Source organism: Alternaria incomplexa (genome assembly GCF_024043165.1).
Source record: "Alternaria incomplexa strain BMP 0042 chromosome Unknown scaffold_9, whole genome shotgun sequence".
NCBI classification, from domain to species: domain Eukaryota; kingdom Fungi; phylum Ascomycota; class Dothideomycetes; order Pleosporales; family Pleosporaceae; genus Alternaria; species Alternaria incomplexa.
In genome coordinates, this window is record NW_026249858.1 from 290,559 (window position 1) to 306,557 (window position 15,999).

The 15,999-nt window shown below is 55.2% G+C and overlaps 6 protein-coding genes across 6 annotated transcripts; 3 read left to right on the plus strand and 3 right to left on the minus strand.

The window, feature by feature from the left end:
- Positions 1 to 18: 18 nt before the first annotated feature.
- J4E90_006460 (uncharacterized protein) lies at positions 19 to 2,225 on the plus strand (the record flags this gene model as incomplete). The annotated part of the gene is made up of 3 exons (XM_051436005.1): positions 19 to 92; positions 141 to 819; positions 873 to 2,225. The coding sequence occupies 3 exons, from the start codon at positions 19 to 21 to the stop codon at positions 2,223 to 2,225; spliced, it is 2,106 nt and encodes a 701-aa protein (XP_051289799.1).
- Positions 2,226 to 2,792: 567 nt separating this feature from the next.
- On the plus strand, positions 2,793 to 3,201 carry J4E90_006461 (uncharacterized protein; the record flags this gene model as incomplete). Its single annotated transcript, XM_051436006.1, has 2 exons — positions 2,793 to 2,799; positions 2,876 to 3,201. The coding sequence occupies 2 exons, from the start codon at positions 2,793 to 2,795 to the stop codon at positions 3,199 to 3,201; spliced, it is 333 nt and encodes a 110-aa protein (XP_051289800.1).
- Positions 3,202 to 3,795: 594 nt separating this feature from the next.
- Positions 3,796 to 4,779, minus strand: J4E90_006462 (uncharacterized protein; the record flags this gene model as incomplete). The annotated part of the gene is made up of 1 exon (XM_051436007.1): positions 3,796 to 4,779. The coding sequence occupies one exon, from the start codon at positions 4,777 to 4,779 to the stop codon at positions 3,796 to 3,798; it is 984 nt and encodes a 327-aa protein (XP_051289801.1).
- A 1,892-nt stretch (positions 4,780 to 6,671) lies between these two features.
- Positions 6,672 to 10,784, minus strand: J4E90_006463 (uncharacterized protein; the record flags this gene model as incomplete). Its single annotated transcript, XM_051436008.1, has 3 exons — positions 6,672 to 7,339; positions 7,386 to 10,006; positions 10,339 to 10,784. The coding sequence occupies 3 exons, from the start codon at positions 10,782 to 10,784 to the stop codon at positions 6,672 to 6,674; spliced, it is 3,735 nt and encodes a 1,244-aa protein (XP_051289802.1).
- A 490-nt stretch (positions 10,785 to 11,274) lies between these two features.
- On the plus strand, positions 11,275 to 13,069 carry J4E90_006464 (uncharacterized protein; the record flags this gene model as incomplete). The annotated part of the gene is made up of 2 exons (XM_051436009.1): positions 11,275 to 11,424; positions 11,471 to 13,069. The coding sequence occupies 2 exons, from the start codon at positions 11,275 to 11,277 to the stop codon at positions 13,067 to 13,069; spliced, it is 1,749 nt and encodes a 582-aa protein (XP_051289803.1).
- Positions 13,070 to 13,383: 314 nt separating this feature from the next.
- CPA1 (Multifunctional pyrimidine synthesis protein CAD) lies at positions 13,384 to 14,897 on the minus strand (the record flags this gene model as incomplete). Its single annotated transcript, XM_051436010.1, has 2 exons — positions 13,384 to 14,661; positions 14,712 to 14,897. 2 exons carry the CDS (start codon positions 14,895 to 14,897, stop codon positions 13,384 to 13,386), a joined length of 1,464 nt encoding a protein of 487 aa, XP_051289804.1.
- Between the last annotated feature and the right edge of the window lie 1,102 nt (positions 14,898 to 15,999).

The following is a 15,999-nucleotide window of genomic DNA, read 5'->3' on the forward strand; positions in this document are numbered from 1 at the left end:
GGGCTTCTCGAGGTCATCATGGTCGTCGATCGCCTCTTATCCACGCTGCTGCGCTCGCTCCAGACATACACAGATCAGCAAGACACGCCGCGGTACGCATCGCGACTCCCTATTCGCAATGCGCATGCTAATGACCACAGGCTACTGGGAACCGCGTCTTCACTCCTCACCACACTCGGCAACCCCCACAATCTCAGCCTCCTTACTTCGCATCTTCTTACCGCGCCCGCGCTATGGGACCGTCCCGATGGCGTTCGGACGCCTCTCCGCATGCTCTCCGTCTTTCACTCGGCCGTCACCACCGTCATCAACCATCACAACGACGTTCGGCACAACAAAGCAGCTAAGCTTGCGCCAGGACAGACGCCAATAGGAGGAGGCCTTTCGCTAGACGAATGGATACGCGCCATAGTCGCCGGAGCCGACGACCGGAGCCGCCGATGGAAGCACTTGGTCGTCCTCGCCGGTCTGCTGATCGGTATCGGCAGCCTCGAAGAGCAAGGCATGGACTTGTACTGGGCGTCAGCTATGCGAAAGAGAGTCGAGGCTGCATTGGTGCGCGCGACAAATCTCGCCTTGGTGGAAGTCAGGGAGCGTTCCGAGGCAGACGGATTGGGAGGCCAGACCATAACACTGACGCTCAACCATGCCTTCGGATGCATCGGAGACGTGGAAAGGACACAGCTTGATTACGATCTGCTGCTTCCAGTCCTCATTGGAACGGCATACTACTCGAACGAAGGCTTCCAGTCTGCCTACTTCCTTGGGAGCCTGGATCTCGACGTACGAACAATGCAATCAGGGAAGCTGGACTGGAGTGTAGGTCTTTTCGGAACCTGATACATGCGTGTACGTATACTGACTATGCATAGCCACACTCTAGCTCTTACAGACAAGTCGAAAGTATCATGAATAGGCCCTTGGTATCATCTATGGGTCCTCTATCACGGCTAATCGCGCATGCTGTCGAGAACGTCAAGAACCCATGGATCATCCAAACAATGATGGACGACCTCGCAAGCTTTTCTCGCGCTCTTACTACACAATGGCGACAGACCAAGTTTTCAGACATCGAGCCGTCCGAGGAGGCAGCAAACCTGGAAGACGACGCGCTTCACAGGACAACTCCGCAGTTGTGGAACCTACTCAAGGCGGCTCTCTTTGCTACTACTATCATTCTGCGAGGCGTATTCACACGAACACTAGCCGACAGAGCGCTCGCCGCAGACGCCATCGCTCCCATGTTAGCATCACAAGCCCTACAAACCCTGCGGCACCTATACTTCATCACATCTCGACTCGGCCCAGCGTCCTTTTCCCAGCATACATTTGTCTATCTTACAGCGATAGACATTCTCTCCGCCTACCCCAACCACGCCGACAAGCTTCTTAAAACTATTGCGCCTCAGCACCTTGGCCAAATACCAAGCCACCCACTTGATCGCATACTGGACCTCTACTTTCTCAATACAGCAGAACACTTCACTCTGATATTGTCGCCAGCCACGAACGAGGACTTGCTTGTCGCTTCGGCGGTACCTTACCTTGCGGCTGGCGAGAACCGTCACATGCTGCCAGTGTTCGAAGCTGCCCATAGTGTCATGCTTGCTGTGCTATCTGCTCCACAATCTGCCGAGATCACAGCAAAACACCTGCCGTTCTACATCGACGCTCTGTTCAGTGTTTTCCCTCACAACCTGTCTCCGCGCCAGTTCCGTCTAGCTTTCAAGACCCTGATGCGTGTCACGGCTCCTCCTTCCACCTTGTCGGCAACGCATCCCGATCTCCCGGCCACGCTCCTAGAGCTCGTATACCATCGCGCTCTCAACGCTCCTTCGCAGCCACTACCACCCGATTCGGTCGCTTTGGCTCTACAAGGCTCAGACGCACCACCCCCTGCCCTCTCGGAACAGGCAGTGCTCGCTTTGACCCTCATAGATGCCCTGCCTTTCCTTCCTATATACCTGCTGGAGGAGTGGCTGCCTCTATGTGCCGAACTACTCAACCAAATCCATGACGATGAAATGCGGGAGAATGTCAAAGCGCGATACTGGGAAGTGTTGGTCAGCGGCGAGATGGATGCAGAGCGTAGTGGTGTTGCTGTGAATTGGTGGACGACAAGGGGAGGTAGAGAGCGAGTCCTCTACGGAAGAGAAGAACAGGTGGACATGATGAGTGGTGCGCTACCTGTTGAAGAGCGACACGTGCGGGAGAGTAAGCTGTAGGAATATGATACCCCCAGTCAAAATGATTAATGTTAAGCCTTCGATAGCCTCTGGAAGTATGCATCAAATGTACGAATAACACATTGATGCAGTAGCTTCGACAATATCACAGGTCAGAATTGTATGCAAACGCCCGTCCGGGTCAGTGCTCTTCTGCACGGCAACAAACAAACGGCTGATACCGCACCCCAAATTGAACCCATCTCACCCTCTTCCAGGTCAAAAACAAACAGCATTTTGACTCTCCAACCAAGAGATATGCAGGCCCGCACGATCGACCGCTACATACCTGATCGCGACAACGCGTACCAACGCAGGTCCGACGCACCACGCTCTTCTTCAACTCTTATCAACCCACCCTTTCAAAGCGCTCCATCACCCCCAAGCTCCCACTATACACGCCGAAATTCAAGCCAACATACCCCATACGACGACACACCCACCAAGCTCGACAAGTCATTACCCAAGAACTTCCCCCAACCTCTAACCTGTTTCTTCTGGCACCAAAACGGACGATGCAACAAACGAGATATCGATTGCGCGTATGCACACTACGACACTGGGTTCATGGCCGGTGCGCCTGTTACTCCACTTGACTGTGCGTTTCCCTTCACTGACCTCCTAGCAACAACCTGCTGACCCGCTCCCAGCATCCAAGCCGCTCGCGGGTAGAAATCTCTCCAATCATAACAAGACCCTCGATTCCTCCTCCGCCCTTGTTATACCAGATATTCGTGACCGCGAGATCGCCGTCGTGAACCGCGAGATGGAGGTGGAAGAGCAACAGCGTGCGATTGAGCGGCGCGAAAGTGTGGTGGAGGGTAGAGAGAGTGATGTGGAGAGGAGGGAGAGGGAGGTAGAGGAGAGGGAGAGGTTGCTTGAGCGGAGGGAGGCGAAGTTGGCGAGGAAGAGGAAGGATGGTAAGGTTTTGGAGAAGAGGGTTAGGAGGATGGAAGAAGGGATGGGGAGACGCTAAGGTGTGTATGTGTTGTTGGTAAGGGGTGAGGTCGGAATCGAGTTGTAGAAAGTGCATCTTTGGGCTTTGACGTCAGAGTTGGTGGTACAGAAGATGGTGCATCTTGTATAATGTCTTTGGGTACATTACTGTGGAATGATTGTAAATCGTCTCTGTATTATTTACAAGTTACAAGCTAAATTGTGATCTTCTATTCCGATAGCCCTGGCATTACTCTTATGCCGATGCAGGTACTCTTATTCGCTCTACGATCGTCCTCTGGATCACGCGCCCGTTTGTGCTGTTTGTCCCGCACTTTGGTCTCTACCATCCAGTTCTTGCGAATTCCCTCTGCTTTCCGTCCGCGAAGAACGACGCGTGTTGATGGAAGAACGCCGATTGACACTGAACCACGTCAGTCGCACGACAGGCGAAAAATCCCGTTAGGAGATTTTGCGCAGCTCCAAATCGTCAGGGTATGCTGCGATACGATGCCCCGATTTCAATAGCGTGAAGGTATTCCTGTGCCAGCTCTATCGCCATGGATGCGTATGTTGATGGCTTTGTGGCGCATTGAGTTGGCCGTCTTCTCGCCACTCCTTATCGTAACCCCCCTCAGAAGTAGATGAAAGTCTCGATGCTCTCCGTCCGTCCATCAGACCTCTTAGTATCCTGTAGCACAATGCCCCCCTCTTCATCGACCATATGCGCATTTCCCGGCTCCCGAATATACCCATCTCTATCCACCCTCGAAGCCATGGTTCCTCTTGACCCCGACGTCCCTGAACTTGCCGACTTCCACCAGGTACCACCACCGCCCTTCTGGATGCTGGCATGCGTCGTGCCTTGGCTAGATCCACTGTACATACTCGTCGCCACTTTGAAGTAATGCGACAGGAAGACTTTGAGGGCAGGCGCACTCGCGCAGATGGCGCCGAGTTGGATTTCCAGCACGCAGAGCAACCATGCAGGCCAGGACTCCCAGGTCGAATCGTATAGGGGGCTGTTGAAGGTGCGCCACACGAAGTAGGAGCGTACGCCTGCGACGATGCAGACGAGGTAACCGAGAGCGAAGATAGCGCCAAGGGCGATCTTTTGGCGACGCGGGATGTGTAGGTTCCAATATAGGATTGTGGGAAGGAACGCGGCGATGGCATCTTGTACGGCGCTTATTATACTCGCTGATAGAAGGTCTGCCGCTTCATCGATCCAGCAATGGTATGCGTATCCTGTGAGCTGCTTGGTGATGTCGAATTGATACCAGAATGCGGTAAACGGTGTGCAGGCTGTGAAGAGGACGATGACGAATGCGATGGAGAAAATGGCGATGGCAACGATGTTTAGCCATGTTGCGATGCGGAAACTCTTCGTTATGGAGCGTGAGTCGAGACGGCGGTAGAAGAGCAGGATGGATATCTTGATCATCCCTCCTGCCACAATGTACAAAGCGTAGAGGGCGAAGGTTACTTGGCGCTCTGGGACGTACTTGTCGGGATGGACGTCCCAGATGTGTCGATTGAAATTGTAGCGTTCAGTCGCTAATGTGATCATTAGTATGAGATGGTAAGGTTTCGCGTGAGTGGCAACGTACCAAGACATGCGGTGACTGTCAGTCCAATTGTTGGGATCTGTAATCAATGTGTTAGTCTTCGCACATACAGTTTCAGTCACTGTGGGAGGCTCATACCATTGCAGCCAACATGATCCAGTCATCAACACCCGAGTTCCTTTGAATGACAGCTCTTGCCCATATTCTTGCTCCCACTACAGCAAGCATGATCGACCCCAAAGTACATGATGTGATGAGAACGGCTTTAGAGCGCGTGACGGGATCTTCGTAATTCGGAAGCGGCCAGGCCGCAAAGACTGAGACGGGAGGAAGGAGACCACTCGATCCTTTTCCATTAGGGCTGTATGCCATGTTGGACGTATGGAGGAAGAAAGCCGCGACTAGAGCGTGATAGAGAAAACAAAGTGGAATCGTAGTCCGAAATTAGATGTCAGCACCGGATATTCCGGATGTTTCGCATACAGTGTGGCCACGCCATATACTGGAAAACGAAGAGATCTCGAGTATCAGAATGAAGGGTCCGACGAAAAAGTAAATAAGACGTAGTTGAAGAACGTTTTTCAGCCATCCCACGCCTGTTACTGGAACTCTATTAGCTCAACCGCGGCAAACCCTTGCTATACTCCACGTCAGCCAGACCCTCCATCGATCTTGCCATGCCACGCCATTCCTCCATACAAAGTTTAGCTATCCCATCGCAAAACCGTCAACAGTAGCAGTGGCGGCGGCGGAGCAAACTAAGGCAGAGTCAGGTACCAAACAGTAGGTCGCTGCATCCTGGGGGGACCGCGGCCGTCCGTTAACGGTGCGGATCCGGAGCATGGCCTAACTCAAAAGGACCCTCAAACCAACTTGTTTAGGAAACTGGTATCCGATAGTCACGTCTTCCCGTACCATTGAGTTTATCCAGAGTTTGCGGACTGTTCGGAGAAGCGACGCTCGGCCGGATCGCGTAGCGCGAATCTGCAACCGGCGGCACCGGTATTGGAACTGTTGACTCCCCAACCTGGGAGATGAGAAGGTCGCACAGTGGCTGCGTCTTCTGTGGGGAACTGAATCGTGGAGACGTGAACGGTGGATAGACAAGAACGGGATGTACGAAGTAGCGCTAGACGCAGCTTCCAAGTATCGCACCAGCACACGTGGTATCAAGGGACGTGCGTCTTCTCGGCCTGCTTACCGTTCAGGGAGGGAGCTGTCAAAGTTAAACCGCAACATTGTAAGTCGTCAGCGACGTGGACGAACTTTAATCGCTCTCGTGTTCGCAGTTCTCGGCACCCGAGGACTGGAGAGATGAAGAAATCCATGATGATCTGGATGATCCATGATCGAATAGATCGTGCAGCGCATCGCCTAGACCGCGCTAATGCAAGTACCGGCGATCACCGCTGCAGGTCACCAAACCTTAACAACGGTTCAAGGCACGCCGTAGATCGCCAGTCTAACGACTGTTCGTCGCGTCAATGGACCCTTTTGGATATAGCATGGGTGGCGAATGCCGAGGGACCATTTGGTTCTGGAAGTTTTCGAGCCAATGTTTATCTGATTGAGAAACGGGTTTTATAACAACAGTTTGCCAGTAGGAAACACTGACAGGATGAATGTAAAGAAATCCTTGTGGAAAGACGAACGGAGTTTACAGATCCACTCCTGACCTTGATACGACAGTGCGAAACACAAACGAAACAATGCGGCTGAACGCCGTGGTATGACAGATGTACGCCATACAAGCCCACCCGGGGCCCAATGCACCAAACGCCAAGCTAATCACAAAGGGAAAGAGTTGACGCCATCGCCATGCAAGTCTTGCGTATGTTTACAGTTCGAGCTTCGCGACTCATGGGCGTGCTGCAAGCCGTGGAGTGCTTTCGCTCGTACGACCCTCTCCGAGGGCGCTTATGATTGTCCGGCGTTTCCGTGCCTACGTTTGTCGTTCTTTTGCACTTTTTGTACGCGACTTGGAGCGTTCCCGAGTCACGGCGTCTTTCAACGCCTTCAATCGTTCCTCGGTCACACGAATCGCTTCGTCCATCTCCCGCGCCTGCATGTCATGCGGTGCTAGAGGCTTCTGCGTGCCGTCCTCCGGTTGAATGTGTGCCCCCCTGACGGAGCTATGCACTCTGTCCAAAGCAACTCTTTCTTCAAGCCAGTTCCAGAGATCTGACTCTTCGTGGCGCCAAATCTCCTCGTACGCAACCTGACGTTGAGCCGTCGACCATTGGTTTGGACCAGTCGCCGTTGATGTACCTCGGAACAGCCAGGTGTACATCAGAAGCGCTCCGAGGATGACGATGATGACTTGCGGAGTGAAGATAGATTCCAGGATATCAGCAAACGGCCCAAGGAGACTGCGCAAAGGCTCCAGTAGCCCCCAGTTGCTCTGCTTTGCCTGACTAGTGGGGACGGGAGCGGTGGCAGGCATGGGCGCTTCATCCAGAAGATTGCCCTTGGATCGCCTCTTGCCCTTTCCGCCTTTTCCGGGTACGCGAGCCGGACCGGCTTTCGCCGCACTCACGGCAGTGCGGAGAGCGGCTGTAAGGGAGGTTGCGTACGACATTTGACCGTCATTCGCGCCCTTCTCGATAGGACCTGGAAATGTTAACATGTTTTCTGCGTCGAGGCGGATACTACCTACCCTTCAGCCAACTCTTTCCACTCCACTCCACCGTGAAGGTCATGATGAGCCGCGTACTGTTCCCCGGGCCCCACATCAGACAATACCTCGTCTTTGTGAGGAATATGCTGCCGTTGGGTACGTCCGGAGTTGCTGTGCTGCAAAGCACGCTTACGGCCTTGTCCAAATCGTACTGTTCCAGGTTCATGGCGATATTACACTTTGTCTGCCGCGGTCCGACGGGTGCGTTGAGCGGCTTGATATAGGAATAATTGAATGTCTTCATGTCTTCACCCAGCCCCTTCTTGTCGTCTTCCATTTGCAAGTCCAGGGACTTTTGGTCCTCCACGAGCCATTTGCGCATGAACACACCAGAAGCTGGACCGAACATCAAGCTATAGACCTTGCCGAGGGGCGCAGGGATTGTCGTGTCGATAAGTAGTTTGTCGTAATGCTGGTCGCTGTCACCACACTCGGTGGGTCCATGAGCTGTTGAGCCAGGAAAGTCCTGTCCAGCAGCGGCAGTGCCATTCGTGGCTACTTTCGCAGCCTCAGCCGTCTCACCACCTCCGCCAAAGGCTTGTGATACCGCGCCGCTCACTTTTCGGGTGGTCTCGCCTGCCACAGAGCCAACTTCGCTACCAGCGATACTACCTTCGCCAGGTTCGGTGAAACTGCCAGTGCCTTCGTCGTCATCCGCGTCTTCATCGTACACCTCATCATCCGAGTCCTGGATAGAGCCGTCTTCACTGCCGATAGATTCCGCTTTCTCGGTTTTGTCACCGGTGCCACCGGAACCGTCAAGCGTTACACCGTTGAGGGACGACTTGAGATTGGGGTGCGAGATTTTCCAGATGCCGATGATTAAATCGTAGGTAGAGTCTCGTGACAAAAATGACGCGAACACGTTGCGAGCGTGAAGTGTCTGTATGACGATGGCGTTTGGAAAGAGGACAGCTGTGGACTTTTTCTCGACAGAGACGACTTCGTCAAAGCTGATGACCAAGTTTGTGACCCATCCGAGGATGTTACTGGAAAAGCAAAGATGCCCTTCGGAAACATACAGACGTCCATGGAGCAGAATCTCTTTCTGGAGGGCCGCACTATAGTCCTCGATGAGATAGTCATCCTCGGGCACGCTTTTGAACAGTGCGTGAAAATCCTTGTTTCGCCTAGGGGGTGCAACTGCGAATCCAGTTCCGTTCAGACGGTGACTGTTCAGTGCTGCGCTCGGCGCCAATGTACTTGTACTTGCACTGATGACACCACCCAGAGTATTACCGGTAGTAGCGGAGCTGCCCCTATGCCGTCTCCGCCTGCCACCGCTTATACGACTGCGTATACTGCCTTGACGTTGAATCGACGCTGGTGAGTCGGTTATCTCAGGTTGCCGTGGGGGAGACTGCGCGCCCGTCCCTGATTGACCAGAGACAGCGGTCAACGATCTTGGGCGTTCACTAGCTATTGATGGAGGCTTCTCTCCTGCGTACGCGGCTGAAACGGCCTGAGCAGCAGCTCGGTCCTCGACCTGGGCCGATGCTTCATCAGCCTTCATGGTGACGCTAGTTGCAGAAGACATTGGGCTGACGTCGTTGCTCTCGGCGATTCCAAGTTGGGCTAAGCTCAAGTTGCCAGATCCCAGTGTTTCAATGGCAGGTCTTCGCTTCTCGGCGCCTTCACTCGCGTTGGTGTCTGCGTTGTCGGGACCGATAACCTCTTCACCACCGTCTGGAGTATCGTCGTCTTCCTTTTGCTGTTGCTGGTTGGGCTTGTTCTTGATGTTTGTGTTGTTTGCAATGGTGTCACCCAAGTTGTTGGCAGCGTTCTGCGCGGCAGAGAAGATGGAAGCGAAGAATCCACCAGGCCCACCAGGAGACGATGGAAGTACAGCAGTCCCTCCAGGGGTCTTTGCTTCCTCGAGGTGAGGAGTCAGAGGTGGTATTGACGAATGTGATAGCTTGCTCGGAGGATTTGTGGCTGATCGCGCGCGTCGGTGCGATATCATGTTCCCCGAAGGGGAGACGACTACGTTGGGATTCGAGTTGGTCTTGTCGTGCTTCACAGTGTTCTTGGAGCTGGTGGATTCGGTCGGGGAAGAAGGCTTCGGATCGGTTGGGGTGGGTGGTGTTATGAAGGTGGTGGGTGCATCAGATAGATTGGGGGGCGTCGCGGGGAGCGAGGTAACGATGCGCTTCGGGGCGACGGACCTCAGCGAAGGCGTAGATTTTGTTTCCTGCCCTGTGTGTATCTGTGGTGGTGAGGCTTGGAGCGGATCATCCAACACCCTCGTCTCGCGCTTCTTTCCTCCAAACAAGGCTCCTAGTCCACCTCCGCTCGTACTCGGTCGTGCGACGTCAGGGCTAGCACCTGGCTTAGGATTCGGGGACGTAGACCTTTTGTTGGGTGTGAAAGCTTCCTTGAGCTTGCCGACAGGAGACACGCCCCGCTTGTTCGCAGCGACGTTGGTGGAGTTGGCGTTCCGGGCAGCGGGCTCTTGGGTAGAGGCTTGTGAGTCTACGAGAGTGACATTGGTGGAAGTGGTCGAGTCAATCGTTTCGGAAGCGATCAGGGGCGATGACAGCGTCAAGAGGCCAGCATGCGACTGGTGTGGTGAAATGCCAGGACGTTTGAGCGGTGGTGGGCTGCAGCGGGTTAGTCGGAAGGAACAGGCCGAGTGGGTACGTATGCGGCGAAGAAATACGAAAGAGGGGCGTAATGAAGAGTGTGGACAAATGGAACAGCGACAGCCAAGGAGTGTACGAGATACGAGGCGATGATGTGGGAGGTGTGATGTGCTAGTGGGGAAGCTGAGGCCAGAACGTATGCCTGTTCGCGGTGGAGTCCATGCGAGCGGCGCCAATGCCACGAGGCAAACCTTGCACGCCGAACTTCAATGGACGCGCAGCAAATGCAAATAATAGTGCACCTGAGACAGGGAGGAGAGTGGAGAGCAAAAGGAACGGCTGCGACTTACGCTTCCGGGTCGGAGTCTTCGGTGAGCAGGCTGCTGGCGACGCTCTTGGCCAGGCCCAGCGAGTCGTCGCTCTGGTATGGCTGGCCCATGCTCGGCCGTCTAATTGTAGGAACGGGCGGGACGTCGTCATGGGGGTCGACTTGCGACACGTCGTCCTGGCTGACGGAGCCTCTGCCCTTGGAGCGGCCTTTGAAGAGCGTCGACATGCGCCGGCGGCGGGACGAGGACGCGTCGCTGCGGGCGTCGTCGGAGTTCTGGCGGCTCCTGAAGCGGTCCATGGCGCCGTCGCTCGACTTGCGCAGCAGGTCGTCGTTGCCGTCGCTGCTCGCAATCGAGACGGTCGACGAGTCCGGGCCCTTTGAGTGCGCGCGGGGTGCAGCCAGCGAGTTGTCCTTGTCCTTCTGGCCGAACATGGAGCCAATGCTCCTGCGCCGCTCGGAGGCCATTGTGGGTTGGAGGGTGTGCTATAGAGCGCAGCGCACTATGAGGGAGTTGAGCGTCTCGTTCTTGTCTCAGACGCGCATATCGATGTTGCGACGCGGGTGAGGGCCGTGTTTGCTAGGTCGGTTGGAGGGTCGATTACGTAGGGAGCGGCTACGGTTCGCGATGCGCTTGGGACGGCACTGGACAGGCTACGGCAGGGTGGCGGCTGCAATGGCAATCATGGTGGGCAGCAGCTTGCAGGGCGTGTTTGGAGGGGAGAAGAAGCAAGCTGGCCAGGCATGCGAGCTGAAACCAGGCGGGCGAGCTGCTCGTGTTCTGGTTCCAACGTCTCCAGTAGCTGCGGGTCTTTAGCCCAGTGATCTACTCCGCAGTGACATGGGGGGCCGCCTTCGCATCCCTGTCGACGTGACCGCGACCCTTCACGCACATGTGATGCTGCCTTTATGCACAGCGACTCCATGAACATGTCCACCCCCTGCCTCTGCCACCACCATGGAGTCTGCACATCTCATCCAGGCCCACGACCACGCCCGCACTGCCGCGACCGCCACCAGCACCAACAGCGTCGCAACCGCGGGGCAGGAGCATGACCTCGCCGCGACCGCCTTCCGCAAGGCCACCCAAGATACCCACGATGCTGAGGTACGTAGTCTGAAGCAGGCTTTCCCACCCGTCTAAAGCGTTGCAGGCCCTCCGCATCCTCAGTCTCCTCGAAGACCACCACCGCAAGCTCGCCGGCCTGATCAAAGAAGCGCCGCGCAAGGATAAGAAGAAGACGGACGCTGCCAAACAGCCCTCTGAGTCGTCCGTCATCTCTCCTTCGCCAAACACATCCTCGTCGCGAGCCTCTGCAGCCAACACATCTTCTCCGACACCCCCGACATCCCGCCGCAGACTGCCCCAGTCCTCGATAGCCACCAATCTCGCCGAGAAGCGCGGCATCCCCAGCGCGAAGAGAACCACCAGTGGCGCGTCAGCAAACATACCCAGCACCACAGTCGGCCGGAATGAGCAGCCTTCCACGCCTGTGCGCGATCTACTGGCGCAGCAGTCGCGCAAAGCAGAGTCGAGTGCCACCAGAGACTCAACCAAGCAGCTGAAAGGCGTCTGTCCACAACCTGCGTCTCCGCCCGCAGAGGACAACTTCAGTCGCTTCTACTCGGCTTTTGGGGGCGTCATATCCGCCATCAGCGCTCCTCTAGCCTTCACCTCCCTTCCCCTCAACCCCTCCGCTCCTACGCCTGTGTCGGAGACGCCTAGGGAAGAGAAATCCTCCAAGACCAAGTCCCGAACGCACTCTCCGGAAGCGTCCAGAACCGTCAAATCCTCAGTACCAGATCTCGCTGCCTTGATCAGCAAGCCGGCACTCCGCGCCCTGAGAGAGGATGGCGCACCCGGGCCCAACGAAAGCTTCTACCTGGTGCCAACATCGAGCGGAGCAGTCACCTACGCCAGCATCCTTCGCGATCCGAATGCGCCAAATGCACCAAACACACAGCTGAATGCCATCGATGAAGGATCGGGCTCGCTGAGAGGCAGTTCACACGAAGAGTTTGTCGACGCGAGAGAGAACGTAGGCCCGCCGTCACCCACCAAAGCACGCCGCCCCCCTTCTCGCGGCAACTCCAGCACATCCGTAACGCCCCAGCGCTCCATACCAGCCGGCCGAGGCTCAGGCCTCAAGACCATGGAGGAGCTAGCCCTGGAAAACGACACGCTGAAATCAGTCATCGACAAACAAGCCAAGCGCATCCAGATGTGGGAACTCAACTCCCAGAACTCCTTCAACGCCCTCGCACAGTCCTTCCGTGCTCGAGGACCCGGACGTGGCTCCAGCGATCCCAATGCACTCGCCCACGCCCTCGCTTCTCAGGGCATCAACACCCTTCCTGCTCTCCCTTCCCCTCCCATACCAGGCCACCCCCAACAACAACCTAGTTCCCCCGGCCAGCCTCCGACATCCGCCCCCGACGCCGAAGCTGCGAAACGCATTGCCGAACTCGAAGCCAGGGTCGCCTCACAAGACGCAAAGTACAATGATTTGTTGAGTGCCAATGAGAAGCTGGCCAAGCAAAACGAAAGGGACAAGCAGGTGTTGAGCAGATATAGAGAACAATGGGAGAAACTAAAGGCGGGCGCGAGGAAGAAGGAGCTGGAAAGACGGGAGAGGAAGGTTCCGGAGGGCAAAATCGAAGAGTCGATGAAAGAAAGTGTGGCTACTGAGACACAAGGGGAGGGAGAAGCGGAAGAGGAGTTGGAGGAGGAGCCTGGGTTTGGAAAGGCTTGAAATCGCGCTCTTGATGTGGTCAAGATGAGAAAGTACATATCAATATACCCCAAGCTAGTACAGCTAGCCGAGATAGAATACAGACACAGACACAGACATCACTTTCATAGACCAATCGCGTTCGCACAGTGTACATTTCCATGAAAATTGCATTACTATAGAAATACCTAAGGCCTGGTCAAGATCCGCCTTTCGACCCGACATATCTTCCTTGTCAATTTATCCCTTTGTTCCCATAACGCCGCTATAGCCATTCCCCCAAGATCCCTAAAACGCAACCAACACATTGCCATCAGACATGGAACCGACCCAGTCTAAGCAGCGGAAGCAACGGGCTTCTGCATAATAGGCTGGTAGGAAGGAGCGACGGGCCCGCCCACCGTAATGTCCTGGTTTTCCATACCCGCTGCGTGACCCTCAAAGTCTGGCGCATCAGGGTGGCAACCAACGCGCTCCTTGCTCAGCAAGTCTACAAGAAGAGCGCTGGGCTTGTTGCTCTTGTCAGAGAACTGGTTGTTCTTGTACTGTGCCACGTTCTCCATGTACTTGTCGAAGAGGTAGGCAGAGTCAAGAGGGCCGCCCTTGGCTTCGGGATGGAACTGGGCACTGAAGATGGGACGCGAGTTGTGGATCAGACCCTCGTTGGACTGGTCGTTGAGGTTGGTGAAGTACTCCCTCCATTCGCTGGACAGGGTGGTTGGGTCGACCGCGTATCCGTGGTTCTGCGAAGTGATGTGGCACTTGCCGGTGGTGAGGTCGAGAGCCGGGATGTTGTGAGCACGGTTACCGTACTTGAGCTTGATGGTCTTTGCACCGGCAGCAAGGGCGATGAGCTGGTGACCCATGCAGATGCCCATGACGGGGATCTGGGAGGTCTCGAACAGTTTGCGCAGGTTGTGGACGGTGGTGGTGCAGTGAGTTGGGTCACCAGGGCCGTTGGAGATGAAGACACCGTCGAAGTGGTGGGCGACCTTGTGGATGGGGTAGTCGAAGGGGAAGCAGGTAACGCTAGCACCGCGAGAGACGAGACTGCGGAGGATGTTCTCCTTGACACCACAGTCGATCAGAGCTACGTGCATGTCGCCCAGGGAAGAGCTGACGTGGAAGGGAGCCTTAGTCGATACACGACGCACGAGGTTGATAGCCTCAGGGTCGATGTATGCCTCATCCTCATCAGCATCGTACTCCTCACCGATCGAGATGCGAGCAAGAGAAGAACCCTGCTCACGGAGGTATGTTACAACCTCACGAGTGTCAACGCCGGAGATGGCGGGGACACCCTCTCGAGCACACCATTGTGCGAGTGACTCTACAGCAGTCCAGTGGCTGTGCTTTAGAGCATAGTCTTGGACGACAATGCCAGAGGCTTGGATGTGTGGTGATTCGAAGTATCGGAGCAAGCCGTGCTCGTCGCGGGCGTTGGAGGGGACGCCGTAGTTGCCGATCAGCGGTTGTGTGAAGACGAGGATCTGGCCACGGTAGGAGGGGTCGGTCATGGACTCGGGGTAGCCGACGAGAGAGGTCGTGAAGACGGCTTCACCGGAAATGTTCGTCTTGGCTCCGAAAGACTTGCCTTCGAAGATGGGGCCGTTCTAGTCAGCTGTTAGCGATGTGCCGAGATCTGCAGTATGACTCAACGCACCTTGATGGTGAAGGTCGCGGGCTCGTTGGAGACAGCTGTAGCCCTGCGCATGCTGGGAGTAGGAATGGCACGTTGTGTGTTTCCTTCCACAGTAGCGAGGCAGCGTGCCTGTACACGGTTCTGTGTCATTCGTCCCAGGAACCCTGCGGACCGCATGGTGGAAGGCTTGATCATTTGCGACAACATGATGAGCGGAGATGTGAGGAGATGTAGTGATTCGTTTGGTGGCAGCTTGGGTAGGCGTTCAGTTTACTGAGGCCTTCCACAGGTGGTCTGCGGATAGAGTCAGTCTGACGCTCACGACGCGTCTAGCTACGGGCGACATCGTACCTGACAGGTAATCCTAAGGTGTTCAATTAGCCACAGTCATGATAGAAGAATCGAAGAAAAAAATCAAGAGACGAATGCATCGATCGTCAAGCCACCAAGAGGCAGAAAGGCCGGCGGTGAATTGACGGTGTGCGATGCAGGTCCCGATAAGGGCTCATCAACCATCGCAGTAGTGACATACCTGGGAAGTGAAGACTGTCGGGGCAGCTTTCATAAGCGCGGTAGTAAAGCCAGTCGAGGTCCAAAGGGGCTGCCTATCTGAGGCGAAGCTTGACGTGCTAGCTTTGAAGGTGTTGAGTTTGCGTGAGGTGAGGATGGAGAGTAATCGGAGGGGCTTTTCTGCCCCAGCACCAAAATCACGCTAAGGCGCAATGACACGCACCTGCGCCAATGACAACCTTTACAATATACTTTCGGTCACGATAACGATAGGTCGCAAAGTTTCTTCAACACAGGATCCATATACTATGACAAACGTCCGGGGAAACTGGAAGATGAATGCCGGCCCCGCTATCAGGTCTCTTTGAGCCTTACCTGGCTGCCGCGTAGCGTACGCTGTCCCCTAGTACTGTCGCGAGAGTCTGGTAAAGGTTGTGTCTTACCGTCCAAAATTGAGGCTACAAAAATACCCACATCAATCTATGTATCGGGGCAAGTAATATCCAGGCTCTAGAATCGCTGTACGAGATGTGTTTGTAGCCGTCTAGCTATTGCGCCTTCGAGTTTGACTACCACGTGGCGTAGGGTATGACGAGCATTTTTCACCTAATGTGGCGTCTTATCTTGTCGATCGCAGCCTGAAAGTGTTCTCCGGAGAGGATTTTATGGTCTCCGCACGCAAATGAGGAGTGACTGTCACAGTTTTGCTTTGTCCCGATATCGGCATCATGACGATCGAAAGCTTCATAATTTGCCGAATGTGTCTCCGCACATCCGCTGAATCCGCATGTCAGCCCCT